The sequence below is a fragment of the Schistocerca piceifrons genome, chromosome 2 (assembly GCF_021461385.2).
Source record: "Schistocerca piceifrons isolate TAMUIC-IGC-003096 chromosome 2, iqSchPice1.1, whole genome shotgun sequence".
Classification (NCBI taxonomy): domain Eukaryota; kingdom Metazoa; phylum Arthropoda; class Insecta; order Orthoptera; family Acrididae; genus Schistocerca; species Schistocerca piceifrons.
The window spans coordinates 834,285,174-834,306,527 of NC_060139.1; the positions used below are offsets into that span (position 1 = coordinate 834,285,174).

Here is a 21,354-nt window from a genome sequence, read left to right on the forward strand (position 1 = left end):
TGGTGTGTCCGCTGTGCCGTGCGTGTGATCATTGCTTGTACAGCCCTCTCGCAGTGTCCGGAGCAAGTATGGTGGGTCTGACACACCGGTGTCAATGTGTTCTTTTTTCCATTTCCAGGAGTGTAGTTGCTGCTATTTAAGTCCCAACCCTCGTATTTGTTGACGTTAAATATGACAGCAAAGCAATTTGCCATAGCCAAAGTAGCTAGATGTTGAAGAGAAGGACATTTTGACACTTCAGTAGCTGTTCGTGATTTTCCGTTAAATGCCTATACTAAATTTTACTTAGTTACCCTCATTAATTTCAAATAATTTTTTTTTTGCAAAATTAGACCTCACAATGGTCAAATTGATACCCCTTTTGTCCATTTCTGACACTTCATTTGGGAATGGATATGTCTCATGCAAAACTAGACATCCCGCATATCAATTTGATAATCCGTTTGTCCATTTCCGACTCCTCGTTTCGCTAGGAGAATTCAGACAAAAACCCATTGCGCGATTTTTGGCCATAAAAATGCTATATTAATTGTGCCGGGTCACCTGTGCTTGGTGCCGACGCTGCCGACCCTGGGGTCCCGCTGGCAGTAGTCGGGCGACTTGGTGACGTAGATGAGGTCGTGGTGCGAGAAGGGGGCGCGCGCGGCGGCGGCGGGGGCGGCCTGGGGCGCGGGGGCGGGCAGGAGGCGGCGGCCCGCGCCCACGCGCCGGCTCACCACCTCGGCGGCGACGGCGAAGCGCCGCTTCAGGCGCTCCCCCACGTCCGCCAGCGGCGGCAGCGCGCGCCAGCACGTCTTGATGTTGCACGAGCCCGACACGCCGTGGCACTTGCACTGCGTCTGCACGCTCGCCTCCACCGCCTGCGGCAGCCAGCGCGCACCACCACGTTACAGAAACCAGCAGCAACGTTGCGGCTATCTAATGTCTAATGGAGTATACTTGAATTATATCAGGTGACGCTGAGGGAAGTAAGAGGGGCGTTCAGTAAGTAACGCAACACATTTCTTTCTGGAAGCAGTTTGGTTTAATTCAGGATGCCAATACACCATGTTATTCCTCACTCTTTCGGCTAAAAAAACCCTATTTTCCAACATAATCTCCGTTCAGTCTCCTTACACCACCTTACTGGAAGGGCAAGTATGTCCACATGCTAGCACTCCACCGGTCGACATCGGAGCCAACGTCTTGCTGGATCAATAACCTCCCCATCATCCTCGTACTGCTTCCCGAGGAGTGCATCCTTCATTGGGCCAAACAGATGGAAGTCGCAGGTGCGAGGTGCGGGCTGTAGGGTGGGCGAGGAAGAACACTCAGTGATGGTTCAAATGGCTCTGAGCACTATGGGACTTAACATCTGAGGTCATCAGTCCCCTAGAACTTAGAACTACTTAAACCTAACTAACCTAAGGACATCACACACATCCATGCCCGAAGCAGGATTCGAACCTGCGACCGTAGCGGCCGCGTGGTTCCAGACTGAAGCGCCTAGAACCACTTGGCCACACCGGCCGGCCACTCAGTGATGTTTTGTGAGCTTATCTCGTGTGCGCAGACTTGGGTGAGACCTTGCGCTGTCATGGAGAAGGAGAAGTCCTTTTACTTTTTTTTCTGCGACGACCACGCTGAAATCGTTTCTTCAATTTCCTGAGTGCAGCACAGTACATTTCCGAGCTGATTGTTGCGCCATGAGGGAGGACATCAAACAGAATAGACCCTTCACAGTTCCAGAAGACCTTCGCTATGACGTTACCTACTGAGGACGCTGTTTTGAAGTTTTTCTTTGGAGGAGAGGTGGTGTGGTGCTTTCGATGGTTAGCCGCTATGATTCCGGTTCGAAGTGAACGAAAGTTTTATGCTCTATGACGATGTTCGACAAAAAATTGTTATAATCAGCTTCCTAACGCGCAAGAAATTCCTCATGGATGGTCCTTTGATGCTCATTACGCTCTCCTGCTAGGCGGCAAGGAACCCAGCGGGCATAAGCCATTGAGTACCCAACAGGGGGACGAGTGTGTCAGCACTACCAACAGAGATGTCCAGTTGTGCAGCGAGGAGTTTCGTTGTGATCCGTCTGTCACCTCAAGTGAGAGTGTCCGCGCGTTCCAACATTGCAGGAGTCACAGCTGTGTGCGGCCGGTCGGCACGCGGGATATCGAACAGGTTTGCGCGACCTTGTTGCGACGATGACAGATGCCTCACCCAACGACTCTCCGTGCTTTTGTTCACTGCCTGGTCTCCGTAGACATTCTGCAAGCGTCTATGAATAGCTGCGATGCTCTGGTCTTCTGCCAAAAGAAACTCAATGACAGCTCTCTGCCTGGAACGCTCCTCCGTTACAGACGCCATTTTGAAGGCTGTTTGTATCGCCGAACCTTCATGTGGTGGTGGTGGTTAGTGTTTAACGTCCCGTCGACAACGAGGTCATTAGAGACGGAGCGTAAGTTCGGGTTAGGGAGGGATTGGGAAGGAAATCGGCCGTGCCCTTTCAAAGGAACCATCCCGGCATTTGCCTGAAATGATTTAGGGAAATCACGGAAAACCTAAATCAGGATGGCTGGAGACGGGATTGAACCGTCGTCCTCCCGAATGCGAGTCCAGTGTGCTAACCACTGCGCCACCTCGCTCGGTCAACCTTCATGAAACTGTACGAGCGGAAGCGGGAATATTCCACGACGCTCCACAACAAATTCCGCATTTTTCAGCCGAAATTGGCGGAGCAAATAAATGTGTTGCATTACTTATTGAACGACCCGCACAGAATAGGAAATGAGACGCTAAAACTAGGAGGTGAGGTATGCTATTTGGGAGGGGGGGGGGGGGCGTGGGGAGGTAAACTGACGATGGCCGAAGTAGAGATGATATAAAATAGCGATTGGAAATACCAAGAACAGAAATCTGATAACATCGAATATAAATTCATGTTTAGGAAGTCTTTTCTGTAGGTATTCGTATGTAGTGTTGTCTTGTATGAAAATAAAACGTGGACGATAACCAGTTCAGACTGGAAGAGAAAGGAAGCTTTTGAAATGTTCTGCTACAGAAGAATACTAACGAGGAGGTACGGAAAGAAAAGAAATTTGTGGCATAACAGGACTAAAAGAAGGAGTCGGTTGATGGGACACATTCTTAGACATCACTTTAGCATTGGAGGGAAGTGTAGATGGTAAAATTTGTAGAGGTAATCCAAGAAATGAATACATTGAGCAGTTTAAAATGGTTGTGCGCTTGCAGTAGTTATTCAGAGACGAAGAAGTTTGTAAGGATAGAGTAGCACGGAGAACTATATCAAACCTGTCTTTGGACTGAAGACCACAACAACAACAAACACTAATTTAGATTCATCTGACGACGCTATTCCAAAACTAGAGATGGTAGGAAGGTAAGAGGGAAAGTGGCCTCATGAAAGACCAATTCTAGATCAGAACAAGGACTACGAAAATACCTGGAATAGCTAGGACTCACAGGAAACTGAAAGATAAACTGCACAGCATAAGATCTGGTAGAGGTATTTTGTAAGGTCTGTCCATGCAATGTCCCTGATCGCCAGTTAAGTGAGTATGTAAGTAAGCATCTCAAGTTTAATGTCGAAAGTCGTCACATTGTCGCGACAAGTACTGCCCGCAAGTAGCACCACAGGGACTGGTTCTCCTCAGCGATATAAAATCGATTTACAGTCTCGATGTCGGAAATAAAATATAAGTTGAGAAGTGGAAGTAAAATTTAGGGTGAAAGAATGTCCGTGCTATAATTCGCTGATGCTCTTATCCTCAGCGCAAGCGAGGAAAATTACGTATCATATTGATTAGAACGAACAGTGTACTTGAGCACACACTATGGATTCTGAGTAATCCGAAGAAAACTGAGGTAGTGCGGAGCAGCATAAATGAGATTAGTGAGAAACTTAACGTGAAAACCGTGATCCACGAAGTAGACTATGTCTAGGAATTCTGCTGCCTTGCACACGAAATAATCGGTAAAGTATGCATAAAACTTTTATCACACATTTTTAAGAAAAATGGAACCACAATTTCACTCTTGCTTGGCAGTGGCAAAATGCCGAGACGAGCTCGTCTTGATAGAAATTTAACGAACTAATAAAGTGACAATAAAAAAAGCAGCAAAATATTCGCAGTATTTATGTAATATGTGGTTCTTCCACCAAATGCATGCTGAGGGCCTATCAGAAAGAAAAATTTTGGGTTTATAACTAATAAGTATTTCAAGTTGAGTGAACAGATGTAACGCTCAAATTCCGTTCCTTCAGGAACAGCAAATAGTAGAGCTGAATTTTAGGAGGAGTTTCTGAAGGGGAGTTTAGTCACGGTTTGTATTACAGTGGTGAATGCAGTCGCTATGTTTAGTGGGAAACATAAATTATGAAAGTGATAATTCAAGGTAAATAGTGAAGCGCACCGAATACTTTGTTGCTAAATACAACGACCCAATAGTTTGCCTGTTAAAAGCAAATCAAAATTCAGCCAGTCAACTTTAGTCAAAGAATGGGCTGTAGTTTTTACTCAAAGTGTTAGTATTGTTGCTTGGATTCGCGAGTCCTAATTTAGACGTTACAGAAGACATGCTAAGTCCCATCAAGGTCACGCTACTTAACGGACACGAACAAACTCGTAAAGATACACATAAAGAAAATACTATACTCGAAAACAGAAAGAGGGCAACAGAGCCGTTATAAGTGGAACATAAGCGCAGTGGGCAAACTATTGATCTTACCCTTTAAAGAGAACAATGATCTGGTAGGAGTGCTGTAGGTGGCATACTACTGGTATCAAGCAGTCATCTGCCCCTCCATCGCTGACGTAAGGCTCTGAGCACTATGGGACTTAACAGCTGAGGTCATCAGTCCCCTAGAACTTAGAACTACTTAAACCTAACTAACCTACAGACATCACACACATCCATGCCCGAGGCAGGATTCGAACCTGCGACCGTAGCAGTCGCGCGGTTCCAGACTGAAGCGCCTAGAACGCACGGCAGTGAAGTGGCGTGTACGCGAGTGTAGAGTCGGGTGTGCGGTATGAGCGTAGTAAGATAGGTATGTATATGAGGCGACGTGGCAACATAGCAGAAAGAAGCTATCGTGTGTGGATATGTCAATGATCACACCTCGAAAGAAGTTGCCCTGTTTGATGTGATGGAATACGAATGTGGCCTGTGCAACGTGTTTGCAAGAAATAGTGCATACCTCACAACCGTGAAATGCGGCGTAAGAATATTGACCGTAAAAAGCTGCTAACCCATAGGGATCGGGTATGGATGTCAACGACCATCAGTTTCAATCTAGACAGAAGTTGTTGCCGTTAGTGCATGCAGATGCATCTCAACCCGTTTCCGAGCGAACACTGCGAATACGATGGACATTTGGAGTCACGTACCTTGCAAAAGACCATTGTTCATACCACCGCTTACAGATACGGATCCTCAGTTGATCAAACAACGTAGAAAGTGGAAATTAGCTGACTGGACGCATGTAGCGTGGCCCAAAGAGCCACATTTTTGCCTTTTTTCAAAATATATGATGCAAGACGTCGTGTACACTGAAGGCTTAATGAGATGTGTCTTCCGTATCTTGACTTGTGTTCACTCATTCACGTTAGCGTGACAATGAACCAGGACGATTATCTGAACATTCTCGGTCAGCAGGAGTTGCGGTTTCTTCTACATCTACGTGATGAGTTTGCAGTGAACACTCCTGTTTCCCAAGATGACAACGTCCATACTCACAGGTTTACACACCTTTGTTCCTGGTTCGGTGTACACACAGTCATTTTATCACAGCTAAATCACCCTACTTTAATCCTCTAGAAAATGTCTGAGACTGTTTGGAGCAACGGCGTAATCTACATTCCTGCAGTCTGGCGAAAACGTCAGGGTCGGTCACGGCTTGCCAAATTGCAAGCGAGCACGAAGCACCACACGAGTGTGTGCCAACGCTCGGCCTGTCTTGTCTTTGCTCGGTCCTTCTCCGGAAGTACTCGGTAGATTGCAACACTTAATTTGGTATTGCGTCACGATCCCTGAGTCAACAGATGGGGACGTTTGCAAGACAACAACCATCTGCACGAACAGTTCGACGACGTTTGCAGCAGCATGGACTACCAGCTCGGAGACCATGGCTGCTGTTACCCTTGACGCTGCATCACAGACAGGAGCGCCTGCGATGGTGTACTCAACGACGAACCTGGGTGCACGAATGGCAAAACGTCATTTTTTCGGATGAATGCAGGTTCTGTTTACAGCATCGTCATGGTCGCATCCGTGTTTGCCACCATCGCGGTGCACGCACATTGGAAGCGTGTATTCGTCATCGCCACGCTGGTGTATCACCCGGCGTGATGGTATGGGATGCCATTGGTTACACGTCTCGGTCACCTCTTGTTCGCATTGACGGCACTTTGAACAGTGGCCGTTACGTTTCAGATGTGTTACTACCCGTGGCTCTACCCTTCATTCGATCCCTGCGGAACCCTACATTTCAGCAGGATAATGCACGACCGCATGTTGCAGGTCCTGTACAGGCCTTTCTGGATACAGTAAATGTTCGACTGCTGCCCTGGCTAGCACATTCTCCAGATCTCTTACCAATTGAAAACGTCTGCTCAATGGTGGCCGAGCAACTGGCTCGTCACAATACGCCAGTCACTACCTTTGATGAACTGTGGTATCGTGTTGAAGCAGCATGGGCAGCTGTACCTGTACACGCCATCCAAGCTCTGTTGGACTCAATGCCCAGGCGTATGAAGGCCGTTATTACGCCAGAGGTGGTTGTTCTGGGTACTGATTTCTCAGGATCTATGCACCCCAATTGCGTGGAAATTTAATCACATGTCAGTTCTAGGATAATATACACTGCTGGCCACCGTAATTGCAACACCAAGAAAGAAAAGAGGTAGCACAACAAAATTTATTTTGTAGATAACATGTTGACCAAGTATCAAATGATTACGTTTAGAGACGTCTGTGACATGTGGTTCCTGCCAGAATCAGTAGCCAGAGTAGCCGCAATTGTTGGAGATCACCGCTGACACACGTCTCGGCATTGAGTCAAAGAGACGTTGGATGTGTTCCTGGGGTACAGCAGCCCAAGCAGCTTCCACACGTTGCCAAAGATCATCTGGTATGGCAGCAGGGGATGTAATCTGGGTCACTCGTTGAGCAACCATGAACCACATGTTTTCTATCGGCGAAAGATCCGGAGAGCGAGCCGGCCAGGGAAGCACTTCAATCTGGTTATTGACGAAGAACCTTTGGACAATGCGTGCCACGTGTGGTCGCGCATTATCCTGTTGAAATATGGCTGTGGCCGAGCCCTGAAGGTAAGGAAGGACAACTGGCTCCAGCACCTCGGATATGTAGCGCCGGATATTTAAAGTACCGGCAATGCGTACTAGAGGCGTGCGAGAGTAATATCCAATACCGCCCCATACCATAATACCCGGTGCAAGACCAGTGTGGCGGTGCATAATGCAGCTGTCCAGCATCCTCTCTCCACGGTGTCTCCACACTCGACTCCGACCATCGTGGTGCTGCAGACAGAAGCGTGCCTCGTCAGTAAAGACAACGTCATTCCATTCTGCCGTCCACATCCGTCTGTCATCACACCATTGGCGACGGAAACGTCTGTGGTTCTGCGTCAATGGTAGACCAAGCAATGGACGTCTTGCGGACAGACCACTCTGCTGTAAACGGCGTCGAATGGTACGCGCAGACACTGGATGATGCGTTACAGACGCTGTGCTATGGTTCGGGATGTCACTGAGCGATCCGTCACTGCCATGCGCACAATTTGCCTATCAGCACGTGCAGTGGTGCACCGGGGTGAATGCGATCGACCACGTCGGTCCGTCGTACCTTCCTGCATCCCACGGTCACATATCCGCATTACAGTTGTTTGGTTTCGTCCAACACGACTAGCGATTTCTCTGTATGATAATCCACAATCTCGGTAAGCCACTATCCTTCCTCTGTCGAACTCAGATACTTGATCAAACGATGTTCGCTGTTGTCTACGAGGCATAACTGATCGTCTTGTGAAACAACCACAAGGTGAACACATGTGCCGAACGTACACTCGTCGAAATCGCCAAGCCTTTTGGCGCTATGAGGTGGCGCCACAGGCGCGCGTGATGTGCGTCTGCGCTGAAATTCTAATCAGTTGCATATCTCATCGCTGCAAACCCATGGTGTAAATTTCACTTGATTCGGATGCTTCCTTCAGGGTGTTGCATTTACGGTGGCCGCAGTGTATTTGTCCAATGAGTACCCGTTTATCATCTGCATTTCTTCTTGGTGTAGCAATTTTAATGGCCAGTAGTGTAAGTTATTTTCCTTGGGCAGAATTTCCACGTCTCCATAGTGAGTTTGCAAACGTAATAAAATATGTCGATCAAGATATTTGTGTGAAAGAAACAGTCACAATTACGTGGGAACCTGAGGGCGAGAATCTGTGAAACTATTTGCGTCTGTCCACATACCAACAGTTTGTACCAGATAAAAATTATATTATTTCTTCAGTGCGCCAAAAATAATTAAATAATACTGAAAATTTGTTTTGTTTTTGATCTGTGAGGATGATAAATATGAAATATTAAACCCAGTTGTATGCAGTAAGACTCCAGCGCCATTTAAATGCGGCATATTCGCATTTCCCCCTATTCACCCTCCTCATGCTCAGACAGCATGGCATGGCGGTGGGCGAACGTGCAGACAGACGAGAGAGCTACGGCACTCGAGAATGAGCGCTGGTCCTATGCTCAATTCTTGGCTGTCCCTGCTTTGTGGGATCTAATCATGAATGAGTAGCTTCGTTTGGATGTGGAATACCGAAAGAAATTTGCAGTTGTAGACATGTTACTCGCCAAAAATGACACTATTCTCTTGAGGTGATTAGTTTTTCGTCCACTTTGGGCTTTTAGTTTTTACTAATATGGACGACCGAGCCAGTTTCCAGTACTGAGGTGAAGGGGCTTTGTGACGCCTGGAGATGCTGCATTGGTGTTTCTGTGATTCTAATGATCGCTAATCTGTTTCTGATGTGTTGTGTTCGAAACCTATTGTTTTGGCTGTTTAGGTTTTTATGTCGGTAACGCCACGTAGTGCTCTATATGAAAATCACTGACTGCGCTGTGTGCAGTCTGTGGCTGGTTGGACTCATTGTTGGAATATTCGCTTGTGTAGTGTTGGGCAGTTGAATCTGAACAGCGTGTAGCGTTGGGCAGTAGGATGTGAACAGCGCGTAGCGTTGGGCAGTTGGAGATGAGCCGCCAGCAGTGGTGGATGTGGGGAGAGAGATGCCAGAGTTTTAAGACGTTACTATGAGCGGACGATCTGGACGTGTGTCCGTCAGGGAAAGGAAATTTGTAAGACTGGATGTCATGAACTGATATATATATATAATGACTTTTAAACACTATTAAGGTAAATACATTGTTTGTTCTCTATCAAAATCTTTCATTTGCTAACTGTGCCTATCAGTAGTTAGTGCCTTCAGTAGTTAGAATCTTTTATTTAGCTGGCAGTATTGGCGCTTGCCGTATTGCAGTAGTTCGAGTAACGAGGATTTTTGTGAGGTAAGTGATTCGTGAAAGGTATAGGTTACTGTTAGTCAGGGCCATTCTTTTGTAGGGATTATTGAAAGTCAGATTGCGTTGCGCTAAAAATATTGTGTGTCAGTTTAGTGATGATCAGAATAAGTAAAGAGAGAACTGTCTAAGTACGTTCAGTTTTGCTCAGCTGTTTGAAAATCAAATAACGTAAAAGTTTTTCCAGCACTGTCATTCTTTACATACAAAGGGGAAGTTTCACCCTTCATGGTCTGGCAGGAGTTCTGACCCGCCTAAAAAAGAGCATATAATGTTATCTATCACTGAGGCCTGACGGGATCGACTCCCACTCCATTCTTAGTCTGGTTCGTTATTGAATCGTACAGAACTTCCACAGATGTGGTATTTCTGGTTCCAGAGAGGCTCGAAACTCAGTGCGCGCAGTCCACGCGCTCGTTGGTTGCGTGTAGCTGGAAGTGGATGAGTCTGTGATTGATTTTGAGTTCTGTGATAATTTGGTCTTCATATTTTTTCCTAATTTCGTGATAAGTCTGTTTATGCTAATAATTGCTTAGAAGCATAAAATATTGAAGATATTTAGAAAACTGGAGAGACTGGAGTTATTCCAGGAGGATTTTTCGCTCTGATATTGGTACAACATACGAGGAAAAATGTGATTCTGAAGTAAAACACGTCCTTGAAGAATTGCAAGTCAACAATTTTCAGACCAAACAAACGAAAAGTAACGGCATGTCATATATCAATCATCAACAGGGTAGTTCTGCTTATTCTCCAGAAGTTGAAGAAATTCAATTTTAAGATGGAAGTGATGTTAAAAAACATTTCCCAACTCTTTTCAGAGCAAAAGAAGAAAGAAGTGATTTTCACTTTCAAATGAAATTCTAACCCAAAATTTGGAGCTCGTGGCCAGATTTCATTGCTAGTAGTGAGAGGTGTGAAAACTGTGTAGTTTAAACGTAAACATCCTCCAGGGATTAGGTTTTGCACCTGTTTCGACTGCCCGACTGCTGCCTACAAGGAAATACTAGGACTGAACTATGACCATGGGACATGTGATCAGCAAGTCGCCAGTAGATGAATCCTGATGACTTTGCTGCTTCTACTCAAGCAGTCCCTCATTTGGCCCTACGAGAGGTGATTGGATCCTGTACCAGACCTTTTTACCTCAGAAATAATGGGTTGGTACCTAGAATGGATCTCGGATCCTCGCACGCTGAAGACAGCGACGCTAACCGTTCGACTGTGGAGGCGGTCTACTGTGCTATTTACAATACAATCAGGCTCATTCAAAGTACTCTCACATTCGAAGTGCTCTCAATGTAACGTGTTTTTATGTGCCAATGATAGAAAAAAATTATTTTTATCATTATCACTTCTCAAGAAGTATCTAATGCTTGTTGATGACCATACCACAATGAACTCCGCCTCCGTAGCTCAATGGTCACCGTGGCTGTGTGCCATGTGAGGGACATGTATTCGTTTCCCAGTACTACAAGGGACGTTTCCTTGGTGGGAGGACTGGGATGAGGTGCAATCAGCCTCGTGGTGCCAGTTGAGCAGCTACCTGACCAAGCGGCAGCGGTACCAATCTAATAACCTGACAACAGCTGAAAAGCAACATGCTGACCCAATGACCTCTCTATAATGCATCTCGATGACGCCTTTGGCTAAGGCCGACAAGTTGGTCAGTGGGACTCGATGGACTGTCTGTAGCCAGAACGATAGCACTTCCTGCCTTTGATACCATTATGACGTGACGGGACTCTGAACTAAACTCCGTAGAACAGGCCTCGGTAGGCCCAATGGTACCGACCGATCGCCGTGTCATCCTCAACAGATAGGCGTCATTTGATGCGGTTATGGAGGGTCATGTGGTCAGAATACTACTGTCCCAGACATTGTCACTTTTCGTATCTGGAACAGCTACTTCTCAATCAAGTAGCTCCTCAATAGACCTTGCAAGGGCTGAGTGCACCCTGCTTGCCAACAGCACTGACGTGGACGGTCACCCATCCAAGTTCTAGGCAAGCTTGATAGCGCTAAACTCCAGTGATCTGATGGGAACTGGTGTTACCACTGCCGTTGGCGCGGTTTTATTTCTGCTGAAGTAATTTTCAACCTACTGTAATAACATAAAAATTGATTAATGTCATAGACAAAGAAATAAAATTCCAGACTTACATGGGTAAAGATAGAAAGTTTCCCATGAATGAGGGCGTTTCCTGGAACTTGTTGGTAATAAAGTTTTGAAAAGCCGTGACAGAAAGCGACTGTTTCCAAAACAGTGCTATTAGCAGGATAAGAAAGTGACCCGTTCTTTAGGCTCCTCAAATTCTGTTCCAGAATCTGATTGGCTAAAAGGCCGAAACAAATGTGGAGCTACATTGTGCTCTCGAAATTGAAAGGTCAGCTAGCAGCCCTCGTTGAGGTAGGAAATGAATGATGTGCCCTTTGGGGACGTATCAAATGGGGAGTGATTGATCCTCAGTGATCCTTAAAGCTGTAGCCCCACAGAAAGCTTTGGAAATGTTAACAAGTGCGTTCCCGCGTGCGGGCGCGGAATGCTGTTCAATCTGTCGATTGTTGTAGGCGTGCAGATCAAGGCCCGGACGACGTACCAGCCGGCCCGCGCGGTTGTTGTGCAGGTTGACGGCGGCCAGCTGCCTCCGGACACGCCCCCGCAGCCGGCCGCTGCCGCCGCTGCCGCCACTCGCTGGCACTGGTGCGACGGTGCTGCGGCTCCTGCAACACAAACGCGTGCAAACCACAATCTCGGACCACTGACAACTACACTAGCCAGTGACACAGCCGGCCGGAGTGGCCGAGCGGTTCTAGCCGCTACAGTCTGGAACCGCGCGACCGCTACAGTCGCAGGTATGAATCCTGCCTCGGTCATGGATGTGTGTGATGTCTGTAGGTTAGTTAGGTTTAAGTAGTTCTAAGTTCTAGGGGACTGATGACCTCAGAAGTTAAGTCCCATAGTGCTCAGAGCCATTTGAACCATTTTTGAACCAGTGACACACTGGTGGGCATTAAAACTGCAAAACCATGAAGCCAGCGTGGAACAAACATCATACTGGTGTACTACCTGCCTGGATATGCAAATGATAAACATTTCATCGCAACTGGATAAACCAGTTGGGATGAACGTTTTTTATATTCTGTATAAAAGGAAACATTACACGGCTGGGTTTTCACTCGGAAAACGTACTTGAAGGCTGACTGTTTCTAAGAATATCGATGTAAGAAGGAGAAAAGTCTTCCAACATGCTGAAATTCGAAGTAGAATGCGCAGTCGGCAGGGCAGGTGTAGAGAGAGCGGTATTGGTGGGGGTTGTAGTTGGTTGGTTGGTTGGTTGAGTTGTGGGAGGGGACCGAACGGCGAGGTCGTCGGTCCCATTGGATAAGAGAAGGATGGGGAAGGAAGTCGGCCATGCCCTTTGAAAGAAACCATCCCAGCATTTGTCAGACGCGATTTAGGGAAATCAAAACCTGAATGAGGATGGCCGGACGCGGGTTTGAACCGTCGTCCTCCCGAATGCCAGTCTAGCGTGCTAACCACTGCGCCACCTCGCTCGGTGGGGATTGTGAATAGGCGCTGTAACGGAAATGTCGAGCGCTGGAGAGGTAGCGCCGTTCTAAACTGAATCCTACACTCACATATTTTGTAGACGTTAAGTGGAGCCCTCCGCATTCACACTTGCATGGTGATCCTACAAAGAGAGCTACTCTCATCTCTGCTTTGGTTAGTACCGAAAAATATCATAATAAAATAAGAAAAATCAGAGCACGAACGGAAAGATTTACGTGTTCCTTTTTCCACGTGCCATTCGAGTGTGGAATGGTAGAGAAGTAGTATGAAAATGGTTCGATGAACCCTCTGCCAGTGTGAATTGCAGAGTAACGATGTAGATGTAAATGTAGCATTCCGCTGAAAATGCAACAAAAGCAGCGATTTAGTTTCCCCTGGCTTGTTTACCATTTTTAGTTTTCAGAGAAGCGTCATGAGTGGCGAATTTTTCTCTTGTTGCCATGTTAAATTTTACTTCTTTTGCCAAAACAAGCGGGTTTAGAAAATGTCGTATCACTAACATGTTGTGCAAACGCAGTTGCGAGATAATTCCGAAACAGTGTTTCATTAAGGGACGAACTGAGGAAAAGTGAGGTCAACAGCTTATGAATAAGCACATCCTCAGTACAAAAATAAACGTGTAATGCATTCACTTACGTTTTACCAGAAACACGCAGCATTTCTCGTTTCACCAGGTATCTATGCCCCTTAAAAATTACTTTCATCGAAAAAGTTGGTAGTTAGTGGAATAATACGTTAGATAATGAAATTTTGCATAATAAACATATGGATAAATTTTTTATGCTATCATTTGCCGAAATTTCGTTTCGATATCTCAGACCGTTCATGAAATATGAGAAGTGTTGTGGATATTTCATTCTGTCTTTACCACTGGCGCGGGCGGTCGCAAATGAGTGAGCCACATCAGATCAATTTTCTTGGGATGTGACAAATAGAGACGACCTCCATCCAAGTCTAAAGAAAAATTCAATATCTTAGACGAATTTCGTACGTAGCAACATATTATGTAATATGCACCAAATGTAAAAATCATACCGACCCCTATTTTTCTTTGCAAACTTTTTCGAATTTCGGACAGTGCCTTACTTAAATGCAAATATCACAATAATTGTGAACATTAATGAAATGGTGCACATCTAATAATAAAGCTGATATATTGAGCTATAAGTAACGCATAAATGAGAATTTTTTACCGGATAGTTCCTGTAAAAACGTTTGAGAAAGATTACAGGGCGTGTGCCTATATTCTGTCGTCGCCGACCGGCCGAAAGCTAGAAAGCGTTGTCGGCCTCCCCTTCCGAACATAGCAACGAAATCGCCCATTGCTTTGGACGAAAATTGGTCATTGCGCATTGACCACTGTATCCTGCGCAGACGGTAGCAGGATCATAGCCTATCAAAGGTACGGTTTATCGTTCCGCTATATTGGGCAGGGTCACATGGCTGTCATGTGAATATGGAATCGATAGATTCAGGAGGTCTATACTCACCGCCACGCAAAATTTCAAAGGCCCCACGAGACTAGCGCCAGAGAGGACAGACAAAACAAGAGTATCAAAAATGGAGTGAAATTCATAACCAATCTGCTTTTGTCTCCCATGATAGTATGCACAAATATTTATGCAAAAATAATTAGGTGACAATATTTATGGCAGAGCATGACTAAACACAAGTAAATGATGTTGGGTTGCAGTTGAAAGTGAGAAAAAGAGAAAGATGGGGAGGGGGAAGGAAGATGAAGAATAAAGTGAGAGACTGGGTGGTGATACAGCAGGACAGAGCGACAGGGAGAGGGAAGGAATAAACCGATATGAGTGACTTAAAGAAAAAGAGAGAGGGAGGAGTGCAATAGACTGGGGAGGAACAGTGAGAGAGGGAGAGAACGGAAGGGATAGTGAGAGGGGAGAGAGAGAAGAGAGAAGAATATGTCAGGATACAAGGATGTATGTGAAGAACGTCTTAGAACTGAAAGATTATGGGATTGAAAATATGATGGAGCAGTAAGAATGGAATACCGCTGTAATTCGTACTGCCCGAAAATACTGCTGTTGTAACGAGTTAATATACAGCTTTTTGTTGAGAGATGTTTTATAAAAGAAAGTGTTAACTTGCGAGAAAATATGGCAGTCTCCAATGAGTGCACTGTAATTTGGTAGAGTGTCCTCGAAGCACAACTAGCAAATATACCTTACCCTCTTGCAGATTTCTCCTTATAAATTAAGTGCGAAAATATACAAAACCATTGCATCTGAATTATGACCAGTGATTACATTTCCATTTCTTAACGCGGAAGAGCACAACGTGTCCTAAATTCGTTATCGGAGTTGAAAGACTTATAAGCGTTCAGCAATAATTTAAGGTAAACTATATTTAGAGTAGGCCGTACATGCGCACATATCCAGGAGAAGAATAGCAGATGTAACCTTCAGGAAGAATCCTATCTGGGTGTGTGAATAAGTTCTCGAAAGTCGTCACTCCACAAATGCTTATATCGATATGAATTTCTTCAGAGTGCTGAACAACTTTCGCACCTATTGTTTACCGAGAGGTTGAATTGTAGGACACCATATGCGCAAAGGATAATACAAGTGTTAGTAGAGTCTCACAAAGCTTCTGCAGGTACATTTTGGACCGAAAGAAGTTTGTGTTATGCCCTCATACCTTTCTTAGGCAAACGTTTGTCTTGAACAGGAATACATGACGGGGTGCCATTAAAATTTTTGAAGGTTGAAAGAAATAAAATACAATGTAATTGGAAAAGTTCGTGGAAATTATGCTTAAGGATTAAAAAATGGGCGACACGGGTCGTGTGATGGACGTTAGTTCTTGCTCCAGATGAACAGTCACTTGGTTTGATTTTTGTCAGTGAGTTTCTACCTGGTCCAAGAATAAGCGAAAGGTGCCATGGAAAGTAACACGGAAGTCTTAACAGCCATATTCTATGTAGGCTGTCACCAAAATGTTAGTTGTCATGCTATGAAATCACTGTGATAACTAACGTTCTATGTGTAAAATTCGTAAGAATGAATGGTACCTAGGGGTACTCTCTAATTCATATAAGGTGTGCCCAATACAGTGATACGTAAAGGAATTTTAATAACGATATTATAATTACATTTCGTGTGGAACTGTACTGCTATACACGACTGACATTGACATAGATACGTCAATCCAACCGTGCAGGAAGGCAGAGGATGTCTTCGGTTCAGAAACTCCTGAGTTCCTGAAGGATCTAGTTTTCCATAGATTCCTGAACTTCCTTGCAACATGTCATCCTCTGACCTTTCAGAGATTGTTTTAAGGGGTCGATGATATGCGGGTCACATGCAGAGATTCGGGACTATATCGAGGATGCTGCAGGAAATCTCATCGCAATTCTTGAAGAAGCTTGACGGTCTTCTTGGCCACATATGGCTTAACGTTGTCCTGGAGAAGCATTATTCAGTTCGAGAGCTTGCCCCTGCGCTTGTTCTTGATGGCCAGTTTGAGCCTCAGCAACGTGTTGCAATATTGCTCAGCATTATCTGTTGCACCCCTTGGTAGCCAGTCGATGAATAGAGGTCCTTCTTCGGCGGAAAAGAAAAGAAAAGAAAACACGCTTTTCCGGCCTTCAGAGCACAGTAACTTTCTTCAATTTTTTTTATTTTTATTTTTTTTTGGACGAAGGGAGCTGGGTTGGCACGCCTCCACTACATGCTCATCCGTTTGGAGGCTGGCACCATATTTCATCACATACCACAATCTCAGCAGTGAAATCCGTTTCTTGCCCAAGAGAGGGATCAGACAAAGATCCATTCTCTCCGCCCTCTGATTCTCTGAATGCAGTTTTGGCACCCACTGTGCACAAACTTTGCCACAACGAGGCTTCTCGTGGATTATGTGGTGCATAGTTCCTTCGCTTATCTACAATTCAACAGCAATGCTACATGTGATGAGCCGACGATTCCCCTGTATGAGCTTGTAATCTTACCCTCCCACACGTCAACATTATATTTCTCTGTCTCTAAAAGTTTTGAAAGCTTCGAGTGGCGTAAGTTATACAAAATAAAAACTTTTTACTTATCTTCATTTTCTCTTCTTGTGGTTGGCTGCAGATCTCGCGTCGAAGGGAACATCCTTGAGTCTGAAATTTTGACTTGATCTGAATAATTGTTGATCTGAATAAGTTATGAAATTCTTTCTGTTGCTATGACTTCCTTTTATTTTATCCCATTCTTCTATATCACACCGACTTTACAATTTGCACTTCAGAACTCAAATTCACATTGTTATTGACAAGATTAGAATAACATCTGCTTCCATCAGATGCATGCCCACTAGTCCCTACATTTTTCGGTACTCACAATATTCCAAAGCGTTTACAAAGCAAAAGAGTTTACAAACTTTCTTGATAAAAGAAGAACCATCACCAAGATACAACATTATTTTGTAAATGAATCCAGAAATAAATTTAATAATTGGCGTTTGATTGTGCAGTTAATAATATGAATTTAAAGTATGGTTCAAAAATGGCTCTGAGCACTATGGGACTCAACTGCTGAGGTCATTAGTCCCCTAGAACTTAGAACTAGTTAAACCTAACTAACCTAAGGACATCACACACATCCATGCCCGAGGCAGGATTCGAACCTGCGACCGTAGCGGTCTCGCGGTTCCAGACTGCAGCGCCAGAACCGCGCGGCCACTTCGGCCGGCTTATTAAAGTATGCCACATATTTCGTAATTCAAATATTTCTAGAAAAAGAGTAATTTTAACCGTACATACAGAGTTTAACAAATTAATTTCTTTTTATACATTTTAGTCTGAAATATAATGCATCATATACAAAATCATATGAAATTGTTTTAGTGAAACAGCTGAGGTAATGTACAAGTTACTTGCTATCGACTTCTTCTATAAAAAAGGTGTCCCATTACAAGCCCCTCCACAGTCGTAATCCTGGAACTGGTGGTGACAATGTGCGTCTACCCAGCGCCTGGCGTGTCCTAGATATTTACATATCCCACCTCATAACGCCGACACCAACTGAACATTTTGCACCGTGGGAGACATTGTTGTCTGCACACCTCCTTCATCCAGAGAGAAATTTGTGAAACATGCTCCCCTTTTGTGCAAATAAATTGGATAAACACTCTTTGTGCTGATTGGGAGCACTCCGTCATCAACGAACTGCGGAAACAACTCTTCAGAAACGATAAAACTGATGAGAATCTTTTAACTTACTTTGTGCAGTTGGGAATACCACAATGCCATCTGTCGGAAAACATATTCACCCACTGAAAATACGCCGCAAGGCTGGAAATGTTCTTCTAAATTGGCCGTACCTTATACATCCCATCCCACAAAACATCCAGGAGACGAAGTTTTTCGCCCTTCGCTTGCGTCCGAGTCTTATGGATCACTGTACAGAACATAAAGCTATCAATCCTAGCGTCAACAAGGGCACATTTACCTCGGTCACAGCAGGATGATAAAACTCGCTTAAACAATCGTCATTTTACCACAGATGGACAATGGTAAACAGGATTTTCGAAAAAAAGTGTGCCGTAATCTTACGCAGGGAGGGTAAAATAATGGCTGTTGCACCTTAAGATAGGCAACCCAACTTATAACTTACAGCCACGGTGGATGATGTAACCTATCGTAAGGAGCATGACACATTTTGCGGGCCAGTTTTATTTTGCCCTCCCAGTTTGAGATAGCACTACTCTAAAATAGGCATAAAGCCCCTTAAACATATTTCGGAAACAAATAACTTTCGTATTCCTTGCGTCGTCGGCTCTGTAAAGTCGGGTAGATAATGATCTGTCATATCTCTACCGAAAGACCACAACGCTGGTGCACGCACAAGTATTTCAGAACACACCGCTCATCGTAAACATGGAGCTCCACAGCGGACTAATCCTATGTGTTCACATGTTGATGCAACGACATCGTCGATTACGATTGCAGTGGGCACGTGTCTGATTTCCGGATGAATCACATTTTTCCTATATTAAGTTGACGACCGTCTCCACGAACGCCACCGTCGAGGTGAACGGCCGCTCGAAACGTGCAGCGTGCCATGGACGCAAGCTGATGGGAGCCATATTATGCTGCGGGAGACCTTCTCCTGCGCTTGCATGGGACCTGTGGTAGTAATCGAAGACACTCTGCCAGTTGCGAACCATCTGCATCCCTTCATGCTAAATGTCCTCCCAGACGGCGGTAACATCTTTCAGCAGTAAAATCGTCCATGTGTCGGAGCCAGACCCTGCTGCAGTGGTTTGAGGAGCATTATAGTGAACCCACGTTGATGCCTCGGCGACCAAATTCGCCTGATGTAAATCCTGTGGAATCCATCTGTGTCGCTGCAAGGCGCCATTACCGAGCGAAATGACACTGTTGTTAACCCACTGGGCTCACATTCGGGAGGATGACGGTTCAAACCCATGTCCATTTATCCAGATTTAAGTTTTCCACGATTTCCCTAAATCGCTCTTGGCAGATGCTGGATGGTTGCTTTGAAAGGGCACGGCCGATTTCCTTCCCCGTCCATGACTCCATTCAACACATCCTGTTATTCTTCACTTTCAAAAAATGGCTCTGAGCACTATGGGACTTAACATCTATGGTCATCAGTCCCCTAGAACTTAGAACTAGTTAAACCTAACTAACCTAAGGACAGCACAGAACACCCAGTCATCACGAGGCAGAGAAAATCCCTGACCCCGCCGGGAATCGAACCCGGGAACCCGGGCGTGGGAAGCGAGAACGCTACCGCACGACCACGAGCTGCGGACTATTCTTCACTTTCATTGATGATAGCAGTGTCAGCAGCTCTGTCTCTAACTACATCGATGTCGACGGGACGTTAAACACAATCGTCCTTCCTTTCTTCCTTCTGACGCCATCACCGAGCAAGCAAATCAGCGGACCGTTATTTACGCAAATTACACAACCTACGGGTAGACATCTAATGCCATATACTTCCACAAACCTACCAACCAACTGCCTGACCTCTGATATGCAGAATTAGTGATGTATTCTGTTCCAAAGACGGACGAACAAGCTAATAAGTATGTGGTCATAATGTTTTGCTTCAACAGTGTATATTCTTTCCTCGCCGATTCAATGGAGAACCTCCTCATTTCTCAACGTATCACTCCACTTAATTTTCAACATTTTTCTGAAGCACCACATCTCAAATTCTTCAGTTTTCTTCTGTTCCGATTTTCCCACATTCCATATTTCACAACCATAAAGTGCTTTGCTTTCTCAAATTGATAGTAGTAGGCCTCTCATGGCCAGGAATGCCCTCTTTGCCAGTGCTAGTGTACTTTTTATGACCTCCTTGCTCCATCCATTATGCATTATTTTGCTGCCAAGGTAGCCGAATGCCTTAATTTTGTCAACTTCGTAGCTCCAATTCTGATGTTAAGTTTCTCGCTGTACTTATTTCAGCTACTTCTCATTACTTTCGTATTTTTTCGATTTATTTACTCTCAATCTATATTCTGTACTCGTTAGTCTGCTCACTCCATTCAACGCATCCTGTATTCTTCTTTTCCACTGACGATGCAATGTCATCAGCGAATTTTTTCACTGATATCTTTTCATCTTAAATTTTAATCGCATTCTTCAAGCTATATTTTATTTCCGCCATTGCTTCTTCGACGTGCAGGTTGAACAGTAGGGGAGAAAGACTACATTTCTGTCTTATACCCGTTTTAATCCTAGCACTTTGTTCTTGGTGTTTTAGTCTTAAAGTTTCCTCTCTTTCTTGTACTTTTTGCGTATAATCATTCTTTCCCTATAACGTACCCCTACTTTTCTCAGAATTACGACCATCTTGGACAATTTTGCATTATCGAACGCCTTATCCAGGTCGACAAATCATAAGAACGTGTCTCGATTTTCCTTCCGTCTTGCTTCCATTATCAACCACAATGTGGGAACTGCCTCTCTGCTACCTTTCCTAAAGCCAAACTGATCGTCAGCTAATACATTCTCAAAATTCTTGTGATTCTTGTCAGCAACTTGTTCCATTACACAGTTTTGGTGAGCTGTCATTGCTGATAATATGACCGGAGATCCAATTTGAAGCCGAAGGCAGTGTTATGGCATCCCTGGTTCATGCAAAGAGCTTAGAAATTTTGTGGGGAAATTCACACTTTCTTCAACGTTTACCATCGTGTCACCGG

General features: G+C 44.9%; 1 protein-coding gene across 1 annotated transcript in view; it reads right to left on the bottom strand.

Annotated features, from left to right (window-relative positions):
• LOC124775908 (protein Wnt-11b-2-like) overlaps positions 1-21,354 on the bottom strand; it is a 203,730-nt gene that overhangs the window by 103,975 nt on the left and 78,401 nt on the right. Inside the window, exons 4-5 of the mRNA XM_047250744.1 lie at positions 12,197-12,320; positions 544-860 (exon numbers count right to left, since the gene is read on the bottom strand). Of these exons, the coding sequence (XP_047106700.1) occupies positions 544-860; positions 12,197-12,320 (441 nt within the window). The remainder of the gene's footprint in view (positions 1-543; positions 861-12,196; positions 12,321-21,354) is intronic.